Below are 26,421 nucleotides of genomic sequence, written 5' to 3'. Positions count from 1 at the left end.
CTCACCTGCATGCAGTAATCCAGCCTCTCAAGTATTGATGTGAAGTTCGGTCTCCTTTCATACATTGCATGCCAACACTGGGTCATAATACGATAGCTATAACATAAAAAGACTGACTGTACATGGCTGCACTGAAACTTGCTCGAGCCTGCATGCATGTTAGGTTAGAATGTTAAACTCTGGTGGGTTATAGTCCGAGCCAAAGGCTCGTCAGGCCAGGAGCTTCAGCCCCCATTCTGCAGCATCACGTTACTAGGAAGTATCCACCTGGACGAGATGCTAGTTCATATAAACACATGGATGGAGAAGAGCAACGTACATTGTAGGTCCATTAGGTGTCTTGCTGAACGACATGGAATAGAGGAAATTATCTCGAAATGAACCCTTAAACTCCAGATCATAAGCATGGTGCTCTAACGACGATGACAGTGATCTCCCCAATACTTACACCGGTGTTGGACAATTGGTTGGTGGATCAAGTCGTCCACCTGCTGCCACAAACTGCATCACCTCTTGATTGCCACGGCCCGGGTACGGCATGTAACCGAGCGAGAACACTTCCCAAAGAAGGATACCAAACGACCTGCAAACACACAAATAGAAGTTATCATCATTTACCAGGAATGGTACAATGTTCGCTACGCTCGCAACCTTATGTGTAGAAGAGGCAAACCAGTAATCACTAAGGCGGTTTTCTTGTTTCCTAAATGTTTCTTCCAGTTCCTCCTGATGAACCTCACGTTACTAGAGGAACGAAGGGAACGCATGCAAGAATCATCCACGGAGAAGGCAACAGAAGACGGTAGCTGAACATGAAGAATCTCAATCGATGACGGGGGAAGACAAGGAAGACCGGTTACAAATCCAGGCCTGCCCCAAAAGCTGTAGTGCCGTGGAACTTGATGATGATCGATGAACCTACTCACCACGTATCTGTCTTCGAAGTGAATATCCCGTCCATGAAAGCCTCTGGAGGCATCCACTTGACTGGTAGCATTGCCTTACCGCCCTTCCTGTAATAGTCAGCTCTGAAACAATAAACACCATTGCTATTACAGCCGCCACAACCCGAACTGAAGCTCTGTTGTGGTTTGGGGGAATACTTGGGTTTGTGCTTGGTGAGAACCAGGCCTACGCTCTACATACCCGTACTGAACCAGTGGAGGACTAGGAGGGAAACACGGAACGACGATCCTTTAGCCAACAGTTCAAAGTGATTGTCAATTTCACTGCAGTTTTTTATGGCTACCAAATCTAGCATGGGAGACCAAGGATCCATTAGGTGTTCGCCAGGATCATTGCTTGGACAACTCGCACAGTTTTAATCCACCGGAGCTTACTGTGATGAGTGGAAGCATTGTTTAATCTACCATTTCGCAAACTGCACATGTGGGTTGCCCAAAGCAACCGAGTGAAATGAGAGTAGTGGGTCGATCCATAGCTGCAACCACACGTCCTGGCAAAGGACTGTCCACTTGTGACAAATTCTTTGCCTTTGAGTCATGCATTTTAGATTTGTAGTCCTAGTCCTCCAAAGGTTGCAATACATCTTCATGCTAGAACCCACAGGGGTTCACCAGTCATGCTGTTAGTTTGTCCCAGTACAGGAACAAGTGATGGATGAAGATGGACTTGTTCTTGATGAAAAGGCCAAACGGATGAAGATGGTGATGAACGTGACGACAATTCACCAGTTTCCTAACTGAACAAAGTGGCCTCAATGTGTCAGTCGGAAAATAATGTATTCAATAAAAAAACTGGTGAATATTGATGATACCATGAGTGAAAATGATGATGACGAAGGTCTTGTTGACAAGGTTGATGAAGATGTTGATGATGATGATGATGATGGTGTGGAGTGATAGCAATTCTGTTGTGTAAGTTTTATTATATTTGGTATTCACATAAGGGTTATGTGTAATGGTTAGTGATTTGATGAAGACATGATTGAGCACCTACCTATATACATCTCTTGCCATCCCAAAGTCTGCTATTTTGACCACTCTGTCTGGACCCTTACTTGTTAAAAGACAATTTCTTGCTGCAATATCCCTGAAATGTACATTTAAATTATCAATGGTAGAATAGGTCATCATAGTAAGCCAGACTTGTAACAGTTACCGGGAAAGGGAATCTTCATGAAAACGAAAGTTACTTGCAAAAGTATACCACGATGGAGGTAACTTGTCATAGTAGGCGTACCTTGCCAAAGTAGCTGGCAAAGCAATTTCAAAGTAACACTCCCAAGGTCTTTACTTCTACAATCAACTCACCTATGGATGAAGTGGTTCATCTCCAGATAGTGGCACCCCTTAGCAATATCGATCGCACACTGAAGGAGGTCCTTCATGCTCAGCGGAGATGGCTGGAACTGGAACGATGAAGAACACTACATATTTTCATTAGCCCCGTCGGGACTAGGGCTGTAGCTCTATTTGGAGAAGGAACACTTAAACACCACATTGAAACTTAGGCTAAGAACAAAGCTAAGAAACTGAATGGTTTTGTAAATGTGTACTTTATGTGTCCTGACTGCATGGAAAATCATGATAATATCCATCGTTTTTCAATTCTCTACGTTGTAGAATCAAAGAGAGATATCATAACAACCTACAGTGTAGTGATGAAGGTGATGCAAGAATTTGCTCCAATTGACATTTCGTGTCATCAAATGATGCACTGTCCAATGTTGTTATAATTTTCGGTGTCGAATTATCAGAATTGGAATCAGAATCAGAATCAGAATCACAAAAAAAAGTGCCCCCTCCTCTTTTATAATGTTATCTGTGTTAATCGTTTAACTCGTTCTCCCCTATTTTCTACGTTTGTTACTTCTAAATGACAGAATATACCTAAAGATCTGTAATATCTTTGTTGAGTTGATGCTGGTCTAATGATGGAGTTGCATTCACATTATTTTAACAAGATAAAACAAATTTAAGTGTATGATAAACGGGTGTATGTGGTGTTACGGTGAGAGTGGTGAAATTTACAAAGTGATGTAGTTATTGGTGATTTAGCTATCAAAATAATGATGTTGGTTAAATGATCGGTATGAATCTATAGTTTTCTAAAGATTTACCAATTGTAGAGAATATATTAAAGATATAGAGCTCGGGAGGCCAAAGGGGTTGCCATAGAATTCCTGTAATTTAAGAAATATGCACGGACAGTTTAGAAAAGATGAAAAAAAATACACAAAGGGGAACAACATCGCAGCAATGTAACTTAGAATACAACATTCAGTGAAAGTAATTCCGTCCGTTATTTACTCAATCATGCCAATAGCTAGTATTCTTACATAAGAGTGAAGGACTAAGGGGGGTCCAGCAACTTCATACACATGATGTCACACAAGGTCAGGAGGTCTGACGTATGTCTTTCCACCCAAACGGAGGAATACAGCCTATTCAGGAGACTGCTCTGACCACAGCGTGAAGTCACAATCTGAAGAACGACTGGGGCTCAAATTGATGAAGTAATTGGTCAACACTGTGTAGATGTTTGTCACAATCAAGTGTATAGATAAACTATTGACATTTAGCTGTCAAGAGGCATTCTGTTAACACTTACAGGCTTGGGTCTGTTATCTCGCAGGAATGACTTGAGATCACCGCCGGCCAGAAGCTCCAGAATCAAGTAACGAGGATGCTTCTCAAAACATACGCCGATGAACTTCACAATGTAAGGATGGTCAAATTTACTGGAAGAAAAGTAATATATTCAATGTCACGGTTTTCGATTGGCAACTCTATCAGGGCTAATGGTTTGAATATTCACTCATATACATATAGGGATGGTGGAGCTATCATTGAGACCACAATCCTGAAATGTCCAGGAAGAACATTTGAATATTCTTCATCTGTTCTTCAATATCAACAAATCTATTTAAAGTCCGCTAATAACTGAAAGGGTTAATGATTCGAACGTATCTCGCATACAGCGATATAACACCCATCACGTCCAATATGGCTGTGGACACACGGAAGCAAGTAAGAAATCACCGTACATGTCAAAAACTGATTACAGAGATGCCTTTTCCCAAAACTCTCGCCAGACTAATTCAATTACATCTGAATCAGTTCTCATGCCTTGAATCACAAGACTCATAAGATCCTTGAAAAACCACTCAGTGAAAGTAAAGATTACTTTAAGATGACCGAGATGTTTGAATGTGCCGTGATGGTATTTGAGCAATCCTATTAACTTCTGTAGCATACGCCCACACGAGTCAGAAAATATCAACCAGATCGTGGCTACGTTGGGGACGCGATAGTTTTGGTACGGCTTCTGTTTATGTCAGGGAAGAAGAGGCAAAAATAGAAAACTTTCAACACGACATCGACTAAAGCTTTTTTCATACATCGCAAATGTATAATCAGATGTTTTCGTTCAATTGACCTCCATTCAATCCTCAGTATAACAGTGTCTTAATCACATAACAAACAGATGAATGTGTAAGGGACCCCACCCAAGAAGAGAACGAGAAACCAAATCAGACGTTCGTTGATAGTCATAGCGCCTACACGGGGTGGCAAACACAACGATATCGATGGCAAGACAGTGCTCTTACATCAGTTCAAAAGCACTGCGCTCTACAGTTTGCTCCTGTCCATAGCATGGTGTGTCATCAACACAGAGAGAATCCTTACCTCATAATCAATGCCTCCATCAAGAAGTCCATCTCTGATTGTTCTGTTGACATCGCAGGCAGCGTCTTCACAGCTACTGGCAGCTCCCCAGGTTTGTCAGGTGTTAGATTCACCAGGTAGCCCTTGTAAACCTCACCGAAAGCTCCTTGACCGAGAGCACTGAAATCAGGGGGGTACACATTGAAATGCTGAGCGATGATCAATAGCTGTCGTTAAAATATTGGCCCGAGCACAATGCTCAATTGGTGCCTAACGACACCGGCTTGCAAGAAACAAACAAATGGAGAGATATTGGCCCAAGGAATGAGTAGTCCTGTAGCTTTAATCATTGGGTTATCTGGGGATGAGCGGGCACAACTGTTTTTACTCGACATGCTACAGGTCGAATTCGTAAGTTGGAAGAGGACTAGGCACATTGATGTATCTCAAACGTCTTCTTACCTAACCAGTGTCAGATTTTCTCTCGGTGTCTGCATCAGATCATCAAGCGAGCACTTTGCTCCGCACACATCATAGTGGGGGTTGTGCTCGGTTATGGCGTTGGTCTGGCGCAAGCGTTCAAGTTGAGAATCAGCTGGGGCGGTGAAACCGGTCAGCACCTCCAGCCTCATGGCCATCTGGCGTTTGTGTTTCTGTTTTCGCACTGAAAGCAAAGGTTACGAGAACTGAAATGTTGCGTCGTGCATACTACTGCTAGCTAGGCAATTGAAGTTGTATCTGGTTTCGATCAGAAATCAGACTTTGTTAAGACTTTAGTAAGAACAGGTTTCTCAGGAAGCCTTTCCCAAATAAACCGTGAGAGCCCGGACAAGTTGATTGTTGCATTCACACCGATCAGGATGAGGCGAATGAGGTGTTGACAAAAGAAGGCAAAGTGCATGGGAATAGATCAGATCGTTGGGGGGTGATATCTACTTCCTTTAATTGAAGGTGAAAATAAATGGAAATGACTTGGGTATGGGTCTGGGTAAGGATAAAAGCGTATGAGCAGGATTGAAAAAAATCATAAAAATCTTATACATACTGTACTTACAAAACAGCACGAAGAAAAACGTGACGAACATGGTCGCAACTATCGCTCCTACGATAATCCCGATGAGGGCGGTTGTCGAGAGGTCGTCCTCAGGGGCTGTTTCAGTCCGTCTACTCACTGGCGGTTTGGACTTCTCCACAGGTTCTGGAAGATATGACGGTGGGCTAGTTCCCCCAAGTTCCCCCTGGCTCCCTGAATGGGGAAAACACAGCAGGGTTCTCAGAGGTATAGAATCGAACTCTGGATCTAGGTGCCTGGTTAAGGCAGGGCGCCCATGAGAAATAGGCCGTAACATGGCGGTTTTTGGCCTCATTTCGACAAACTACATGGTTACCTTCCATGAAAGCCTGCCCCTGTCCCTGCACCTTGATTTACAACTGCACAGTTTATCACATTTAACTGAAACCACATCACTTACACATTTAACTAATAATTTGAATGATAGGGTGTCTTACATCACACCGGTAAAAAAAAAGTCTGTAGAAGAGGTATCCAATATAACTGCTGGCTATTTCTGACAATAAGACTTATGATATCATAGAACTCCTATTACCCGGTAACCACATGATATTTCATTCAGAGAGTTAGGACTCGTACTGTTTGGAGCAAAGTTGTTGACTATTCCTGACAGGACGAGACTCTCAGGGTGAAATATGACATCATGATGAGAGTTTGGGGTTCTGCCTGACAACTCTACTAGAAACAATCAAATAGTGGCACTACTGACATCAGTTCATGAAGCCAATCTAAGGGGGCAGCACAAGCCTTGTCAATTTCTGTCCAATCCTTACCTTGTTTATTTATAACCACAGCTGATGTTCAAACAGCAGATGAAAAGGAGAAAAAATGGAGAAAAAATTGTAAAAAAATGTACAGTTTGATTTTGTGTCGAAGTGCGTATTGTGCTGTATGTTAATTCAAAATTTTAAAATTCAAGAATGGACTGCACATTGTGTATAATGATCATCCCAATCTGGTCAATTCAATTGAAAAGTAGATTAGACCACAACGCATACAACGATGACAACAAGGAACAACAGTTTATTATTTGGATATCGCGACAACAGTGACAATTTCTCATCAATTAGTGATGATGGTTTTAAATTCTAAAATATCCATACTTTTCCTCTTCTTTGAATCTTGCAACCCACCATATTTTATGTTGTAGAAAACATTCTATGTCTCTTAACAATCCACGCTGGCTCCAGTAAACAACTATATTTTGGGATGAAAACACTAACCTGTGGGAATACAGTGGATACCATCCTTATCAAGGCTGAAACCCTGTCGACAGTCACAAACGATATCAGCATTCTTCAGTTTACAGAACTGTTCACAATGACAGAACCTCTCAAACGTTACATCACCGTCTTTATCATTTATACCTAAAGGATGGGAAGGATATTGTTCATTACTATATATAAGGGGCAATCGGCTGTCTTTCAAACGGATCCAACCATCTATGGGCCAAGGTTTGTACTCAAGCCAAAGTGCTTTCCAATCAGATTGATCAATGACTTCCTGAAGCAGCTGGGCTGGTAACCTTATGGCCATACTCTGAAGAAACATTTCACAAGAGTTTTAGGAAGGAAGTTGTCTAAAGATTGTTACCTACCACAAGACTCATCCATGGTCATTTCTGTGTCAACCTCCCCCTGCGAAGCAATGAAGTTGACACCAAACCATCCGTCACTTTCATAGTCATCATGTTGGGCTACCTCACCACCTAAAGAGAGCAACATAGGAATTAAGGTGGCATAGTGGTGTTGTCTATAATAGGAAGTTGTGGGTTCGACTCTCAGAATGATTACCACTGTTTTGTCACATTAGTCTCAAACAAGATACCTTTTTCTTCTTTAGAATGAGACTTATGATTAAGGTTAGTTGTACCTAATGCCTATCCCATAGAAAACAAGAGACCCCCTTCTAGTGGACAGTAGCTTGATTAGTAGACGGATTCCTCTTCCTGGACAAAGACGGAGTCACCAGGCAAATATACCTAACTGTACCCAGCCTTAGTGCATAAAAGATGCACACAGATTATGATGGTGTGGAGTACTCACCAATATAACCTCCACCTCCACCTCCGGCAGAACAGGCACCACCACCCCCGCCGAAGCCACCACTGATACGCCATCCAAGGCCCTCGAGCGCTCTGCGGCATGAATCTCCACCCTCTGCACCCTCTAGCAGCGACTGGCCAGTGTGTTTAAACGGCCTTGTATCATTCCATCCGCCTCCACCACCAGGCCCCCGGTAGTCTGTCTTAGCGGTGAGACCCTGGTAGCGTGTTTGTCTGATTGTCTGGCATCGCCTCATGACTTGCTTCTCAACAGCCTTGGGTCGGTGTCGATTCATTCTGGCCCGGTACGAGCGTCCTCCACCCCCTGATGCTATGATAAGGGGCACAGGGCGCCCTGTCTCGTCAAGCTGAAAAAGAAACAAATAGGTTTTGGACACACCACGATGACCTTCCTATGCCACCATTCAGGTCGGCTAGCCCCGGGTGGGGGCAGTTTCCTTATACATGTTGACTTCCTACAACGGTACACACATTGATACCTGTCTACCAAACATATCTCTTACGCACCCACTCGGTATCATGTCTTACTCTCTAGACAGATACCAAGGGAACACATCATCAGAGAATGTTAAAAAGCTCCTCTAATACAGAAGTCAACCTTCTGTTATGGATGAGTCGTAGCCATATGATTGATATCGTTGCGGATCTACGATGGTTAAAGGTCACCATGCCGATCAGTAAACCCGGGGAAACGATAACAACATTACGCAAAATGATCTGCAAGTGTTCTATTCACTGCCCTGTAGCCATGCAAAAAGATGCATCGTCTTAAACGATGCATCTTCCGTGATGACGAGGCTTAATCCTACTTGGAGACAATCTCCTGACGGCTAATCTCACCGAGCAGAATAGACACCAGAAACACATTCATAAGCATCCATCACATTTTTTATGATTGAAAAAACTCCATGGCAATGATGACAGTTTTAGGAGAAAAATTAACAATGTGCAGATTTGAAGCAAACGTGAATAAAATAATCTGCTTTTTTTATCAAGGGTGATTATTCATACAATGCAAGAAGATCTTGTCAGCGTTTTAGAAATCCGTTTGTAGTAAAATAGTTGTAGAATCAGAAAGATTCGCTTATATTCATTGTAGTAATGTTGTAATGCACATAGATTATCATTTTTGTGGACGTAGATTGTTGTTTGAGAGTTGGTCGGTATAGCAGACAGTTTTAATGCAATGGAGGAGGTTTCGTAATGATGAGAAGTTGTGACGGGATTGCGGAATAACTGTTAAGCTATTGAGCATCGCATTGAGGATTTTGTGTTGAACTGATGTCAGTTCTTAGGACATGTAGCAGTGCACGATGAGTAGCTCCACCACGTTGTAGGGCCATATCATTGAAGTTAGTTTACCTTGAAGACATAGGTGCCACCACCTCCCCCGCCTCCGCCACCAGACCTGTTGTTGAAGAAGTGTGCGTCGTTCGCGTCGGAGATGCCAAGCTCACACATGTTCTGGACCTTCTCAGACACCTGCAGGTAGCAAATAGATCAAAAATGGATCAGAAAAGGACTTCACTTACAGTGCACTTTATGACACATACAGAAAAAGAGATCTGAAGATAAAACTACTGGTACCACCAGCAAGAGTAGGTCGCTAGCACAAATGTTTACAAACAAGTCACAATGTCATATGTGCGCTGCAGTTAGGCATTCGGAACTGCCCTCATTTTGAGAATAGGCCTATTACGTAGGTGTGTCACCAGCCACACGTCAGTTTGGGTGTCATAGCTTTATCGAAACATGTCAAGAAGGACCATTATCCCAACCAAAATGCCGTAATTGCAATCCTGGCGACCATCCTTGTTGCAGACCTCAAACCGCTCCCATCATCTCCTCTACCGTGCCTACATTAGAATTGAAGAATTCACTTTGAAGTTTTAATAAAATATTGATGTGATTTTTTCGTGGCGACGTCTTTCCGATCCAATCTTTAGGTGGGCTGCCTGAAGGGTTTGTGCGCCACAACGTCACTAGATGCAACATCAAGAACGATAGGAGTTTTATCATCCTATTAAAATTTAATATCAATGCACGAGGGCCCTTCAGGTTATAAACATAAGTGGCATATTTAGCGATGCCTCTGATCAGAGATCAGAATATTGTTATGTATTCCAAATTGCAAAGTCTTTCAACGAGAAGTAATCTTGTTAAGCAGGCCATGATAGTGCATTTGCTCATTAAAATCCTTACAACGTGGACGTACTCTTCAAAAAAGGAGACTGCTAAAGTGCATGTCCATTAAAAACTTGTACACTAGAAAATCTCATGGAATCCAATGGAATAGCAAAAGTTATTTTGGAAAGATGGGCCGGGTTTTTCTACATACGGCGAAGACATAGATCTTAAAGAGACACAGGGTTTTCGGAAAGGTGGAAATACAGTTAGTATGAAAAGTGGCCACTTGGTACATGATGTTATATTTGGACTGCAACAATGGACACTCTCCAAGCTTATGACATTTACTACATTCAGCTTGTCGAAAATGAGGAGTTTGTACTCGTGCTTGATCCTTGAAACACCATGTTATCACCATGGAAATAATGACAAGTATCCCCAAAAGAATGAGCCAGCATGACAAAAGTTTTCCAACAAGATGAGACAAGGAATAGATGGGAAATTATGAAAAATGGCTTCAAATTGTCTTTTGCATCAAATGCACCAAATCAATTAACAGCTGCCCATTTCAATCGTCTTTTTCTCACCAGCACTGACCACCATCGTGTTTTGTAATTGATCCTTCGAACTAGCCAAGACCTCCCTCAAGGCGGAGAAAACGACACCACAGACTTGCTGCCCACAAGATATTGCTCATCTCAATCCAATCGCCTTTGACGCAACTTGGAAACAAGTAGTGTCAGATCCGAGGTCATGTCAAGAAAAAGTGACGGACACTTGGTCGATATTAGAAAACTAGAAAATCGGTATCAAGTTGTGTCAAATGCGTTAACGCACATGACAAGATGGACGCCTGAAGCGTTACGTTACGAAAAGATTAACTTGAGACAAGGATGAAACATATTGCGTATTAATCACCGATAGCGTGTGGACTCATGGTTGGTATTGCATCTTGGGCAAAAACAACTGATAACAGAAATGTTCACCGCGGAGCTACTGCTGGCCACAGGGTAAGCTATATAAGTCGAAGTAACATTACAAAGCCTGAGACTCGCTTAAGGCAGCGGCTGTGGTGAAGCAAAGGTGACCAAAGATTCTTCGACAAATTTGACTTTTTGACGGTGGCTAAAAGCTTGGATTTTTGACAGCAAAGCTTCAATTCAATCATTCTTAGATATATTTGTTACAACATTTTCAACGCCAGTTAGTACTTGACAGTAAAGCTAACTTACCCCCCTGTGGTTTGGCTAGAAAGGAAGCAGAGAAACAAGTGAGTTAGGGTAAGAGACCAAAACCGAAATGGACAGATTGTTTTAGAGGAGAAATAGTTTCTGCCAGCAGTTGCTGATGTAAAGTCTGGAGGTTTTTGCACAGCTGGCATATAATAACAGGCACGCATTAAGAAGTGTACACAAAACAGTGCGTAGTATGCTTTGGTACATGGTCTAATGCAATTGCCATTTATACAAAACTTTGTAACTGACCAGAAGTGTCGACCAGCATTTTCTCAGGCCTCTCCTAGTTCAATAGCAGGATGTAGACAACATCAAATTTTGAATTTTGGTATAGAAATCTCATCTTTTAAACCAGGGGTCCTTTGATTATCCGAAAAAGTGGAAAACCGGAGCAGTCCCAAGGAGCCAAAGATGTGTAAATATTGTTACGATATAGTTTGAGAAACGGCTCTACTATGTATCGATTGGCTTATAGAGCACGCATTTCTTAAGTAACTTCGCACCAACGTCGACAACGCTTTTAAAACGCATTCACCCATTCGAGATGAAGTAACTGTTGCAAGTAAGCAGGGTCCACAGCCGAACGATGATGATGATGATGATGATGGTGATTCTTGTACATGACACTGAGTGAATAAGAATAACTGAGTGACCATCATTGATCTTGTAAGACCGATGGACTCCGCAACGAGCCAAACAGATGACGTCCAAGCAATTGTCCCAAGACATGACTGCCACTACAACATCAGACACAAACACTTAATTGCGCCCATAAAAATAATGGTCAATAATTTCTGTAACAAATATTGCCGAAACTAATCCTCCTGAGTCAGACGTGGGCAATCTTTTACTTCCTTCATTCAATGGAGAGAGTATTCAGATTCTGGCCGCCACCTCAATTGATTCCATGTAACATTGGCTGGAATCATGTGTATGCCGTATACAGAACTGCACATACAAATCCAACCAACAGCTCAGTGGGATACCAGTGGTTTGTGCTGGGGTCACAATCAGGCAGTCACGGGTTCAACCTTTGGAATGATCACTGCTATTACATCACTATGTCCTCGACGTCCAACGCTACATTGTGTCCCTCGACCCAGGAGTAGAAACAATTTCGAGTCTTGATAAGGAAGTTAACCAGCGATGGAGCAGCATCCTATCTGGGGTTGGGGGTGGATGATACTCCGAGTAATGTAAAGTTCAATGGAATCCGGGATAAGCTTCAGCCTGATGAGCATTTCGCCGCTCAGGCTATAACCCAGCAGAATTTCATTTTTTCTGGGCAAAGGCCAGCAGAAACTCATACTAGTATATAGTTCTTCGTCTGAAACCACTCCCCGTTTAGTCTCTATCTTGAAATGTAGTAGCATTCCACATAAGCTACACTAAATCAAAACACATGATCAATTGAATTCAAAGCTGAAGCTCTCTTGTCACAAGAGCAGTATCTGACGTAGAGTTCGACTGATGTATGAAATCTTCAGGCAAACCATTTAAACGAATTACATCTACTGCGCAGTTAAATTCCATAGAGCGATGTTAATTAGGTGGATAATGAGCGAGGATGACAAAATGAACTGGGGGAAGACGGTCATGAATAACGACGAGACCGAGGTCTTTTGAGAGGAGAATATCTTGATGTTTGATGTATAGGGTGCGAGGAGTGATTTGCAATTCCTAGTGGTAGATCTTCCAGGATCGCATGCAAGGGCTCGTAGATTAAACCCGACCAGGGCAGTGAAATTGTAGTTCAGTCTTGCACAATAAGTGTGTTGTGGCCGACACAACATCTTTGAGACTCGAGACTCCATATGCAACCGTCCCGTGAAAGATGACTTTGACCAATCCTTTTGCAGGCATATTTTTCTTGTTTCGGAATCAAAATGATCATCATTGCACAGTGTTGGGTGATATAGTGACAAAACTCAAGTGACTGGTGGTGTTGGATGTAACAAGTTTCTTCTATGCAAAAGCAATATTGAGAGCCTGGACAATGCAGGGCTCAGCCAAAATCTTTCCCTCTCAACCCTGCTCTCAATAAATCGAGGTGTATTTAATCAAGTCACCTTCATCTTTTACTCCCCCTAGACAAACCGAGTATCCTCATCAGCTGTTCCTACACATAGATGCCAGCTTGGTTGTATTTCGTAACCTTTGGGCACCTTATTCCATATGTCCCACAATGGACTTTACAGTTTCTACCACCTTTCAAGCTGTGCTAACTTATTTTCATCATGCTTTTCTTCATCACCCCTAATCGGAGAAAAAAGTCCAAATCTAATTAAGCACCAGTAGAAATCACTACTAAGGTCGTACGCTGAGATTACAATTTAGGGAAAAAATCCTTTCTTGTAGTAAACTGGCCGAGACGCAATTTGACGGCTTGGCAGACCTCATCAATATGCTGGGGAGCCGAGCTTGCAATCAGGGCTACATACTGTAAATCAAACCAGCCGAATCATGGCCATTCCTCACTTAACCCATTAGGCACTGAAACAACTCGATAATCAACTGGGGTAGATTGGTTGGATTTTAGACTAGGGTTGGGTATTGTAACTGTTTGGGGACCAGTAGCAGGTTTTCGACCAACGAATGTGTTGTGGCAACAATCAAATCAGTACAGATCAGTGGAGATTGAGTATGACCAATTGTCGATATTTGTCATGTTTTGAAGGACAAAAGTGTGAAAGAAGAAGAAAACAGTCTCTTTATCATCATGCCTAAAGAATGGCTTACGTTAAGATATTGTGAGAGACATGGCTATTCAACCGATTGGACCCGTTGGCACAGCGGAGGAAGCTGAGGAACCTTTGTTACATACCTGGCTGGGCAAGGTACACTTAATGTCAGGGACCAGAGATCAGAACATTATGGTGTTGCTGTTGTATAAACTAATAACATAATTATCTATTTTCCTCAATGAAAAACAACGCGATCCGCAGGGAGCAATATAACAACACCTTTTGAAGCATGCTGGGAAATGACAATGGTGTAATGAGGATGGTTTAGCGTCATTAAATGGTGATCAGTGGGTGTGAAGATCCCAAGCGATGCCACAACCGGAAGTGAATCATGCACTTCTCGACAAACTTACGGAAATCGAGGTTTTTCAAATTGGAAGGCAATTTGATAATGACTTAATAGGCGATCAGCCATAGAGACCGTGAGGTAAACACTATCTGGTCAAAAACTCCGATCAGCAATTTTTCCAAGTGAAATAGTTACACACTTATAATGACAATTTACTTCTCTTTATCCTTCTTGCTAATCAAGACCTTGCTTATCTATGGTTTTTGGGCTTTCAATGCTTTCTGGGGGCACACAAAGAAGAACCAGATCACTGCTAGAAAGGGAACGGACTTTGTCAGCAATCGGATCGATGAGTTCTCCGTGATCATGATGAAGCTGATGACATTCACTGCACCACCAAGACCCTGCGAAAGCTGTTTCATTTGTTAGGACAATTAAGTCATCCATATGAAGCATGGTACTATTTCGAGAGGACATTTTGGAATCATTTCCTAACAAGGCATAGATTTAGCGTTCTCAGTAAAAATATGCATATTAGGAAAGATTGTTTAAGAACTGTACTAACATGGTCGAAATCAGACTTCATATCCGCATCTATAAGGAATCATGCGAGCAAGCCAAACTCATTTACCAATGCATTCAACATAGAAAATTGAATTACAGGGAAAAAGTGGTGGGAATTTTAAAAGGATCCTCAAGAACTACGTTATAAGGAGCGAAACAGAATATCATGCAATATTCCGTGTCTTCAACTAACGTTCAGCTCCATCATAACGTGTCGGATTACCATGTACATTCTTTGAGCGAAACTATACCTTGACATACTGGTGAAAAACTGCAACTGAGTATTGAGGGATTGTTATAGCTAATTCAAACTGATTGATCTCGAAAACCACACCATGACAAGAACTGCCTATCCAAACTTTCCCCAGACAAAAATGGGGTTTTTCATCGAGATGTGATTCAGTAAATGAAAATGTTGAATTTGGATTTGATTATTGATACTATCTCCAAGAAATATCACAATCACAGAAACCAAACAGAACGTTTTAAAAATCATTCAGTAAACTTTAGGTAAATCATGTCATTTTACATGAAGCGAACTCGCAAATGATGGACGCAAACAGAACAGATGACGAAGTTGCTTCAAAAACAATGCCTGAATCCTATTTTTTTAACTCGCAATATTTCAGATGGCTTAGATCATCAAGCATGACCTGTTTGTATTGAAATGGCTACATACCCACAGATATTTGCTATTTCAATAAGTTCACTCGTCACTCTGAAGTAAATATTAGCCTAGCATACTCATAGCACTTCCAATGCCTCCTATCAATACCCACAACAAGGCCGTCTCGAAATGTCTTAAATTCTCATATCAATCTTTAGAATCCCTTATCAAATTTTGAACCAATAAATTTAATAACACTTCATGATGTGATGCAATTATGATACAGATATTATCAACATCGGCATGACACTTGGTTCAGAAACATTCAATGCACAACAACTGCATCAAATTCCATTACGTTTGGCACGGAAGTATCAGAAGGAGCAACCGCCGATTATCTCTGGCTGCGCATATTTTAAAGGATGGCACGTTGAGATGACATGGCATTGACAGTAGTGCACGCCAATCAGTGACGTTTCTCTGACGCCTTGGTAGCACGAGTGCCTCGTAAATGGCTACATTTCTAATGACAGCAAGTCAGGGTGATCCTCCCTCGTTCCAAGCTGCAAGTGTGCAGGATCAATAATGTGGTACAAGCACTGGCTCTAAATCACTTGCGGAGCTACGAGGAGTTTCTTCTCAACAAGGGCAAAGTTGTGCTTTGTTGTTAGTAAGGTGGAAAGACAGTCTTACTAAAGATAGAATTCATCACTGTAGATAGGTTCTAGCACAATGTCCAACTCAACAGAATATTAGGCTTGCTAGACTAGAGCCTTTTTCATTCCCACAATTATACATCCTCTTTAAAACTAATGGTACTCTGTCGGATGTTTGTCAAATGACAGAGTGCCCTCCAATGTGTTTTCTAATAAAGATATGACCATCATCGAGGCAATATCGTGTCCAAGGTTGGGACCATAATCGTGACACCATCCTGTCCAAGGCCATCATCGAGGCAATATCGTGTCCAAGGTTGGGATCATAATCGTGACACCATCCTGTCCAAGGCCATCATCGAGGCAATATCGTGTCCAAGGTTGGGACCATAATCGTGACACCATCCTGTCCAAGGCCATCATCGAGGCAATATCGTGTCCAAGGTTGGGATCATAATCGTGACACCATCCTGTCCAAGGCCTTCATCGAGGCAATATCGTGTCCAAGGTTGGGACCATAATCGTGACACCATCCTGTCCAAGGCCATCATCGAGGCAATATCGTGTCCAACGTAGAGACCATCATCGAGACAATATCATGTCCAAGGTCGAGGCCATCATTGTGACAATATCGTGTCCAACGTAGAGACCATCATCGAGGCAATATCGTGTCCAAGGTTGGGACCATAATCGTGACACCATCCTGTCCAAGGCCATCATTGTGACAATATCGTGTCCAACGTTACTGCAGCCTCTGATGACGAAGTGACGTCTGCAGACCCAGGAGATAATGAGTCGTCTGCTCATCACGAGTGCTCATGACTCATACGCTGGATCTAGCGGACAATGAGTTATACCCGGTCCTAAGACGCTGCCGTGATGTTCTTGGGTAGCCACTTAGCTATCTTGTTGAAGCCGCGGCAAACATTAACACTTGAGGATGCCATGAGAGGGTTTGTAATGCCGTGGAAGGGTTTTTGATGACCTCTTGGTGTATGATCTTCACTGCCGAGTGTAAACACAGAAGGCAATTGGACAATTTAACTTTAATATACTTAGCTCTTGGTTCTCAGTAGTAACAATGAAGAAAATAGTAGAGGAAAGTTTTGTAATCAACCTTCTTGTTCTTCTTCTGCGTTCAGAATTGTTGAGATACACGATCGACAGTCAGTTTTCGGTAACAAACTTGGTTGTCCTAGAGAGTTCCACCAGAGAGCCCCAGATTTGTAGTCAGGGTGGAGTCCTTTGGCCAGTGGTCCTCTCTATTCTTCATAGGGAGCAAGTCTGTAATCAACGAAGCAATTATATTCTTACCTTGGCACAGGCACTTTCTCCCATTTGCCCGATGACCATGAAGACCTCCTCTCCTTTCTGGAAATGGAACTTGGCGTAAACAGAGGAGCCGAATGACATATCGAAGCCGCCGGTGTTACTTCGGTCGTTGTTCTTTACTCCATATCCGCCAGATGCACCAATAGCAGTAACGCTGGAACAACAAAATGTATACTTGTGTAGAGACAAGATATCTTTTGTGAGGACTTGAGACAAAATTGTTTAAAGGTGGGTTTGAAGAACATCAGCCTTCTGTGGCAGAGTCGAAGGTCAGCCAGGGCACAACAGAGCTTTGACGATATGACATGATTTACCGCTTGTACCCTAGCGTAAATCAGTACCACCATTGTCGACAGCCTATTGGAAAATACCGCAACAAGATGAGATGTCAATTCAAGTCAAGAGCTGCAAAACCTGTGCTTCTCCTTCTTTGCCACAATTCTTGATCTCACAACAAATGAATAAGAGATATATTTGGTATTCAGATATTGGCTGTTATTAAAGCAGCAAGCAGACAGTTTGTCCTTAACCCTAATTACTCCTCGCATGCAACTATATGGAGTAATTTATTCTCTATTTTGAATATGAGCCATCATGTGAACACCATGTTATACATTATCAGCGTTAATCCATGCATTGAGTAATGGCCAAAACAGAAGGACACCAGCCGTATTCTGGCATGAAGCTGGCATTGGTGCCCAGGTATAGATGTACATTGTGATCAGAAGGCTCGATACATGCAGCATACTTTTCAGTTCTCAGTTGTGTGTAAATCAGATTTTCAGATTTGGGAGAGTCTTGGCGTTTTCTAACTATTAGTTGTTAGTGGTAGCTCCGAAGACCATCTCCTTTGTAATACATCATGAAGATCGTCTACTACTGACCCTTGTAATTATGATCAGGGGTGGCTCGTATGTCAAATCACCAAACAGATGGCCTAACCTGACCATTCATTATCTTACCCATAGGTTCCAGTTGAGGGAATCGTCCATACTTGGGTGCCTCGTGGCAACTTAATCTTATCCGTTGGTGATGTATCACCGGTCACACGCACACTGATTTTCTTGTGCCGGTAGGCAGAGTTACATTGGACTTGTGTCGGACCTTGTGCGCCATTCTGACCACAGGGTGTGAACATCCACGCTAAAAAGAGAGAACGGAGGGAACGAATTAAATAAAGTACAGAAACATAGGTTCTCGGTATCTCAAACTACTACCGGTACTGAAATGAAATTATAAAGTTTGGGAGCGATAGCGTGATTCTTGGGCCCCAGAAACACAATCAACCTGCGGTTTCGTGGGTTTCCAGGCCCAGACAACCGCTCATGACATTTCGACCAGAAAATACTCGTGTGATTTCTTATCATATCAATATCAATGGTGTACTTCACTAACAACCCAAGAATCTGAATGCCTGACAAGAACCTCCCAAAGCAAAATCAGGGAAATAGGACCTACTCTTTTTCCCAAAAGACTTATTCCTTTAGTGTGATCTATTTGTAGCGGAGAATAGCAGAACGTTTCAGCGAGTGTATTTCACTGCGGGCAGTGTACAATACCCATCCATTGTTTATGAAAGATGGCGATCTGAGCACACAGGATATTAATATTGTTTCTGTAGATCTTAACGTTTGAAATGATCTGGTCAATTTCCTTCAAGGTTTCTTTTTATCGCCCTGGTAGTGCTGGAAGGCATGTCCATTTTTTTCATCTGATCATCTGTACAGTGGTGGCGAAATGATTTAGATGTAACAGATGTACATGTAAATGTGTAATATGATGCGTAAACTTGTGATATGCGACCGTTTGCACCAATCCAAAATAGATTAGGGGGCTGATATCACAGAGTTCTTGGCCTTGTCCAAGCTGTTGGGACTGCCTAAGTTCTTGTCCAAATGACAGTTTAGCAGGCTTGACAGGGTGCGTTGACCAACTTAACTGGAACTATTGAGTGTCACATTTTGCCCTTCGAACATGAATATGTTGCATCCCCATCGTCAACTTGCCCAATAGTAACTGAAGAAAGGACGGCACCTCAATTCGAAAAGGATTGACTTCAACCTGCACACAGGACTGATATCAAGTCCATCACAAGGCACAACGCTTTACATTATCTTGTTAAGGTTCCCAAAAGGATTTGACAAATAATGCTACATCACTGCTTCTGGTCCCAACTGTCATAATTCAATCTGAAATGTGACGACCGAGCTTTGAACATAATCTCCGTGACACAGTCTGCGCAATTCATGAATGAATCTGTGATACAGTCACATGATGTATGACTTTAAGGACCTGTCTCTAAGTAATACCTTTAATGGATCAGATTTAAATGCAGGACTGGGAGATTACCTCGAATCCGAACACTGGTAATGATCAATCTTATTACTTAAGGAAACCAACTGGAGTAAATTTGAAATTGCTCTCGGTGGATTTTTCATGAGCGATGCCAAGGTTTAAACAGCGTCTTTTTGAGAAAATGTTATCCATTTTAGGAGACGGACGAACTCTGCATAAGTTTTTTCCACTCATGTCGTTTTGGCACTTTTTCGATTCCCTAAAGAAGGCAATTAACATGATAAGACAACTAAGTGGAAATGTCAAGTACATGTAGGGTGAACTAAGGAGTAGTTGACCACTATAGAGTGGTCAGCCACCCTATTGATTATATCATTTTTACTCTTGATTAACAAAATGTCGCTTCTGCTTTTCAGACCACAAGCAGCCAAGTGTCGTCAACAGACACAGGCGACAGAAATGACAGGCAGTATTGTTATCAAACAGTCACCCCAAGAGCCTCTTCTACCTTATTTGTAGCCTCTTGCCTCAGAGAGCAAGTATCATTAAGTGGTGGTCTTTCCCGTTCAGGAGTCGTATAATTGTCAATGGCTATAAACGGCGACACTCTCTCCAGCAATGGAGTGGCATCAATCCCAATCGCTAACACCAATGGCGCACTATCATTTCCGATCGCTGCCCTCCGCAATCAGAGCTCCTAAGGAACACTTGTACCAACCAAGCTTCCACTCGGAAAATGCGTTTCTAGCTGATAACATGTATCACACTTGAAGACGAATGGCTACGTCTTCTAAACGATGTTTCCACCATCTGGTTGTAGTTTCTTGCTTCTTGGTTTGTGAGCAACACATTTATTACTCGAGCGGAAAGTGTATTTATTGGTTACTGCACTATCCAGAGGTTATGATCCTTACCAACATCGCTGTATTGAACAGACTTATGTCCTCCCAATTTCGGCTAAGGATATATTGATGTACTATTGAGTACAAACACAACTGAACAGGCCAATTTGCAACTCAATCGGCACAGTTAGAGTTATCAAATCAAGGGAAAACAATTCACTATGTCTTTTAGGAGTTTGGTTGGCAATGTACTGACAGGAAGCTAAGTACAAGTAGTCTACTTTCTTGACTGCAGTAAACAATGCACATAACTGATCATTCCAAGTGTCAGATAAAGTAGAGGTAGAACTCTTATTACTTGAGACAGATAAAGCACAGACAATCAAAACTACAGTTAGCAATGCTACTGACATAAGGATGGAAGTCAACTCCTTCATATTGTCAGATAAAGTCTATCGCCAAGAGCAAGAACACCCAGAAGCTGCAGAAAGAGCAATGGTTCAAGTGGATCCGCCTGATCACAGCAACCGCCAGGTATAACATGGCTAACGTGGAAACTTGTCCAGTCGATGATCTGTGTATAGTTGATTTGAAGATGTTCTAGTCGTACTGTGAGTTGTTGACTTTAGTAATCGAATTATTCTTTGAGAAGATCAATGATATCTCAGTTAGAATGGTGTGTTTGGAACCGTATCTACTGCACGTTTTTACAAGGTGAACAAGTGCACTGAATACTTCGTTCCGAGAGTCGATTAGCTGCTGTCTTGGATTTGGCCTTCATTTTAGCTCCACCCGCACGCTGTTTGCTGGGCAACCAATACCTCCAGGTCGGGACCTGTCCCTCAAACAGAAACTCTCAAACTCTCCCAATGTAACATGTTTCTCATTTCATTTTTGATTACATAACGTAGTTATGTTCAGGAATTTCAGCCAAAAAGATCAGATTGCGATGCATATCTCCTACGCATGTTTCTGAAATTAAGCCAATTAGCACGATGTGGTAGGGAGAAGGTATGGCTTGGTGCTTGGAAGACATTCATATGGTTCCATCTGCATCAAAGGGTATCATCATTGTGCCACTGTGTGGGCCTAATTAAAGTTAATTTCACTAATGAGGATAATTGCAGAGACTGCTGGATGCTGGAACTTTTACGACGCATTCTTCATTTTGAAAAATGTTAGTTGGTTTTGCCAGCTGCCTCTGTGTACCGTTTCAGCGAATTCCCTTAGATGCTGTAAAGTTTACCATTATGGTGTACTGAAAAAGATTTGATGGGTCGTTTAATTCAGTCACATTATAGAAAAACTCTACAGTTAGTCAATAAGAAAAGTCATCATGAAAATAGCCCTCCCCCTGGTGTGTTCCCGAGAGGTTTAAGGCCAGTCAAATAGAGTCAAATTCACCTTTAAACCTTCAGTTCGTATCTAAATTTTGGATGAATTATATGCATTTTACTACTCTGAAAGAAATTACAAAATTCAATGCTCTTTGAGGGACATTGACTTTACCGACCAACAAGGAAGGGCAGTTCACAGTGCAGTGAACAAGAGGGACACAGATCTTACTGACCAACACGGAAGATTAGTGTACAGTAAGGTGAACAAGAGGGACATTGACTTTAACTTCTAACCAACACGGAAGGCCAGTTTGATTGATGGACCATCTATGCACCAAGAAGACCTGAACGACGCTAATCTACCTGCCGGTCTGACCAGCAGGGAAATGAACGAAGTTACCACAACATCTTTGAGGCAAAGCATCCTCGGGAAGATGATTACACAAATATCCACTTATTTAATGAATCTCGGCGAATCAAAGATAAAATAAAGAGACTCTTGATTACATCTGTGTATTCCTTGCCAATTTATGTCTATTGTAGCATATCCTGTGAGGACATCGTTGCTCAGTGTGGTAGGTTTTTCTTAAAGTTTGGCCATGCTTGCATTTAGGATTATGGCATGGGCGGATATCAATAGTTACACAATCAGGCGATGTCCTCTGTCTTCCCTGCTTTTGCAATGGCAATGAAATAAGTTTTTTTTAGATATGTTGACTTTCTGCAAGGTACAGATCGTGTCATGTTTTGTCATCGTCATGTCTTCCATGCTTTTGTACAAGAAGTGAAAGCAGTTTTCTAAACTGTATTGCTTTTTTCTGAAAATAGCCACAACGTTGATCCGACTTACTTTGTAACTTTCCCAAGTCATGTGGTGCAAGGAGTGATACCAGTGGCAAGGAATGACTGGCATAGGTTCCATCAAGTAATGCTGGGAGTATTTTGGTACTTGCTAATTTCTCAGTTTAGTCATGTTAGTAAAGCTAGTGTAGTTTGGCACAATAACAAATATCTATAATCAAGTACATGTATTTGCAAACTTCTATTTCCATATTTATTCTTCAAGATCTTCCGAATGCTCCAGTCCTATTAGGAGGAGTTCATCAAAGATATTTCCTTTGCTGACCATCTGTCGATATGGGCACCCATTTTTCCCAGTTGCTAATGACAAAATGTTAGGGATAGTATGATTTTTCCGACTAATGGGAGCACAATAAGACTTCAAACACTCGCGAATCCGGTGATCCCAACCATACTGCTTTGACACGAAAATTGACATCTTTGAATGTCGTGATTGCTGGCCAATGAACACCTGGTAACCATCACTCTCTAGAACTAGTCATGAAGGATCATGGGCTACCCTTTAGGTGCTATACCTTAGCGAGCTGATTTCAGAGACTATATTTAGGATTCGCAGATATGAACTCTTATTTATGAAAAATGTTCAAAGTCCAAAAAGTTTTGGGACTGATGATTTTGGTTCATTTTGAGCAGAAAACAAAAAAACCAGTGAAAAATTTTTTTGGACTTGGAAATTTTTTCATGGTTAGGGTTAGCCGAAAAATTACATGATTAATTTTTCAGTTTTTCATTTCATTTCGCAAATTGTTCCAGTCAAAACATTGGCAACATATGACATTCGCCAAACTAAGCTAATTCCTGTCCAAATCAGTCGCCGCCACAACATGTCTGATAGCAAAGGTCAAACATATCCATCAAACTGGATCCATTAAAACGGTTCTCCTTGTGATTGTTATGATTCTAACCCTCGGTCAGAGATGCTCTCCATTTATAATCACAATTTTGTATTTATATGAATTTCGTGTATGTTATTCCACGCAGTTGGGGTCGGCGATACAATGGTAATAGGTAGTGCCTTGGGTTACTACACAAACATCACAAGGAATCTCGCTACAAGTGTATCGTACTTGGTCAGAGATAAGGGCCTTGTTCTTGATATGGGGATCCTGGTACGTTATCATTTGGTTCAGTACACCTACTTGTAAGACAACTTGTAAAGGTATACAAGAATATGATGCTGTTGTTTCCATTAAGTATCGCACAGGGTGCATCGCTCAGAAATGAGCACTTATGCAATACAACAGTAGACAGTTGTGTCTTTCTCATCATTTACCTTCCCACGAGTCCCAAGAATCCGAGAACTCAAAAAGAATTTCGAGTAAATTCCACATGGGATACATTTGAAGCTGTTACAGCCTAAACAACTCGAGGCAACAAAAAATCAGCAAACAAATCTGAAAAACATAGTGGAGCCATTGGAACGTTCCCACAGAAAAAGCAAGAAAGTGCCGAAAAGAAGTTCACGATATATCAAGCAGCCTACTCATGGACATGAAGACTCAATTGTCTGATAACAATTGAATTTAGCTCCAGTTACCACATGGTAAGGGGAGTTATGGCATCGCTTACCAGAACACATTGCCATGGTTTGTTAACTAAAACCTGGCTATTTCATCAGATTCGAAACACGTGGAAAAAACTTGATGTTCGGAAGGTTGGCTTAACCATGGGAATTTGTGATGAATCACAAAATAAACTGAAAAACGAAAGGAAGAGCACCATGTTTTGTCGGATACTCTAATCTTAGCAGTTTAGATCACTATTTCAGGAAAATAGTTAAAGGTAACACTCGAAGGCCGAGGGGCGACTGACTGAGTAAATCTCTGCAAGTTCAACAAAAGTATATCAAAGGTCCATCCATTCCATATGACAGGGGTGGACCCAGGTGTCCGAGGAGGCGCCCAGGTATTTTTCATGACAAGTATTACTGGTACCAACTGTAGGGCAAAAACCGAGCTAAGAACCTTTAAGATCACTACATCTCAAAATTTCTTTTAGAGAATACATCAGTTGCTTGAAAACCCATGGAGGAAGTCCACTTACACAGGCAGCAACAAAAGACCAGTCTATATCACTCTCCATGTCCTTGTTATCTGGTTGATGGCTTTTTGATGTTTAGCACCACTCCTCAACAACTCTGACTGAATGGCCACATTAAAAAAACCAACAGAATAAAACACTAGGTAAAATCCATTGATCTGGCCAATGACCGCTCAATTAATTTGATTACTTCGCTGATCTCAATGACAATTTAGCTTGAGATAAAAATATCAGAATGGCCAAAAGGTCTGAATTTCAACAACAGTACTCATCCTTTAGGAATGATACCCTGACCCTCTCTAGCTAAACGCATGTCAACTCATTCGTATTTGCAAATGATTTTCAGCATGACCCTGACATCGCCCAGTACACAGACGATATCACTGGAACAATAAGATTAGCTCTTGGTGATCTCCTAAGATAGACCTGGTCAAAGGATTAGGATTATATCATGTCAAGTGTGCTTTTTCAGGAAATCATTTTGCGCTTGTTGGCTCTGATTGTAATTGAGAATCAGCTTCATTCTGCTCAGGTTGACAGCCATGCTGGTCACTTTTCTGAATGTCCAAACCTCTGTGCTCCGGGTGCCACATTCTCGAAAAACCGGAGTGAGTCGTAGCTTCCTCCCCTCGCACACGTTACTGTCGTGCCATGTGTTGGTCTGAAGTTCTGGACGAGGGTGCTAAGGTTTACGCACATATTGATTCAGTTACCTGCACAAAAATACTGCTTGTCACAGGGACTTTTCCAATCAAGTTAGCACTATGCTTTAAACTGAAACCTCCATCTTGCCATCTTTGGCAAGACAAAAACTTCAGTTCTCCAATAATAGTTCATTGATTTAACTCATTAAGATGCTGTTTTTAACAAGGAAAGTCACACCCAGAGCACAAAGCTCAATTAGCTTCTTTTCTTACAGAGGAAGGCAAAGCTAGATTGGAAGAGAGGAAGAAGTCGTGCTCGAAGGTGTGGGGTTATCAAACTGATAGGATCAATTATGTCACCTTTATTTCAGCAGGGTATCTGACGATGATGCTGCTTTACATCAGTAGGAAAAAGTGATGCTGCCACGTGGTGCATGCTTGACTCTTCTGTGACAGTGGAAGCACAGGTGCTGCACGTAATGTGATCAATAGCTTACTTTACTGACTGTGATGGATACACAACGAAGAAAGACACTGTCGAGATAAACCCTTGAACTTGTGCAAAGTGCACTCAGGAGATATCAAAAGATGTTTGGTTCCACATAAGGCAGCGTATCAGTGGGTTCTTTCCTTGTGAGCTTGTGGACTTGTGGCGCCCACTGTCTGCGTATGCTCCCTGTAGTGTAACAACCATCGGGAATGTCCAGAAAGCGACACATAGCTTCAGTGCATGAGTGGCGCATCACAATGTCACAAGTGTTGATGTCGGCTTATATTAAGAAAGAGTGAAGTCGCAAGTTTTCTCAAATATGGAGCAATTCTCTCAAAGCGATGTTTTTATTTGGACATCAAAATAATAGCACGACGAGAGTAACCTTCCATGAGCAAGCTCCTTTTTTGAAGTCATTTCTCTCCTACAAGGAGGCACTCATAGTAAAGTAGCTGTCCTTTAATCTTCTCTTTTTGTCAAGAAAGCGCAGTGGAAATAACGACAAACAGCAACCTGCCACTAACTAATTGTGCAATCACCAGCCGCCCGATCAAACGGTAGACGCTACCAAACTGTTTGTGCAAGGAATC

General features: G+C 41.9%; 1 protein-coding gene across 6 annotated transcripts in view; it reads right to left on the bottom strand.

Moving 5' to 3' along the window:
• Positions 1-26,421, bottom strand: part of LOC135485169 (ALK tyrosine kinase receptor-like) — a 71,505-nt gene that overhangs the window by 3,641 nt on the left and 41,443 nt on the right. The window contains exons 2-19 of one of the 6 annotated variants that reach the window (XM_064766953.1): positions 18,285-18,465; positions 17,305-17,476; positions 11,128-11,142; positions 9,131-9,250; positions 7,749-8,115; positions 7,301-7,411; positions 6,927-7,070; positions 6,477-6,497; positions 5,686-5,877; positions 5,094-5,295; positions 4,653-4,811; positions 3,574-3,703; positions 3,083-3,145; positions 2,274-2,371; positions 1,960-2,052; positions 927-1,028; positions 449-583; positions 6-96 (exon numbers count right to left, since the gene is read on the bottom strand). In XM_064766953.1, the coding sequence (XP_064623023.1) occupies positions 6-96; positions 449-583; positions 927-1,028; positions 1,960-2,052; positions 2,274-2,371; positions 3,083-3,145; positions 3,574-3,703; positions 4,653-4,811; positions 5,094-5,295; positions 5,686-5,877; positions 6,477-6,497; positions 6,927-7,070; positions 7,301-7,411; positions 7,749-8,115; positions 9,131-9,250; positions 11,128-11,142; positions 17,305-17,476; positions 18,285-18,465 (2,396 nt within the window). Of the gene's footprint in view, positions 1-5; positions 97-448; positions 584-926; positions 1,029-1,959; positions 2,053-2,273; positions 2,390-3,082; positions 3,146-3,573; positions 3,704-4,652; positions 4,812-5,093; positions 5,296-5,685; positions 5,878-6,476; positions 6,498-6,926; positions 7,071-7,300; positions 7,412-7,748; positions 8,116-9,130; positions 9,251-11,127; positions 11,143-17,304; positions 17,477-18,284; positions 18,466-26,421 lie in introns of all 6 variants that reach the window. The other 5 variants (XM_064766956.1, XM_064766955.1, XM_064766957.1 and 2 more) reach the window with 5 other exon arrangements.

The sequence above is a fragment of the Lineus longissimus genome, chromosome 3 (genome assembly GCF_910592395.1).
Source record: "Lineus longissimus chromosome 3, tnLinLong1.2, whole genome shotgun sequence".
NCBI lineage: Eukaryota > Metazoa > Nemertea > Pilidiophora > Heteronemertea > Lineidae > Lineus > Lineus longissimus.
Note: the sequence above shows the minus strand (reverse complement) of the source record. Positions and strands in the feature narration are given on the sequence as shown.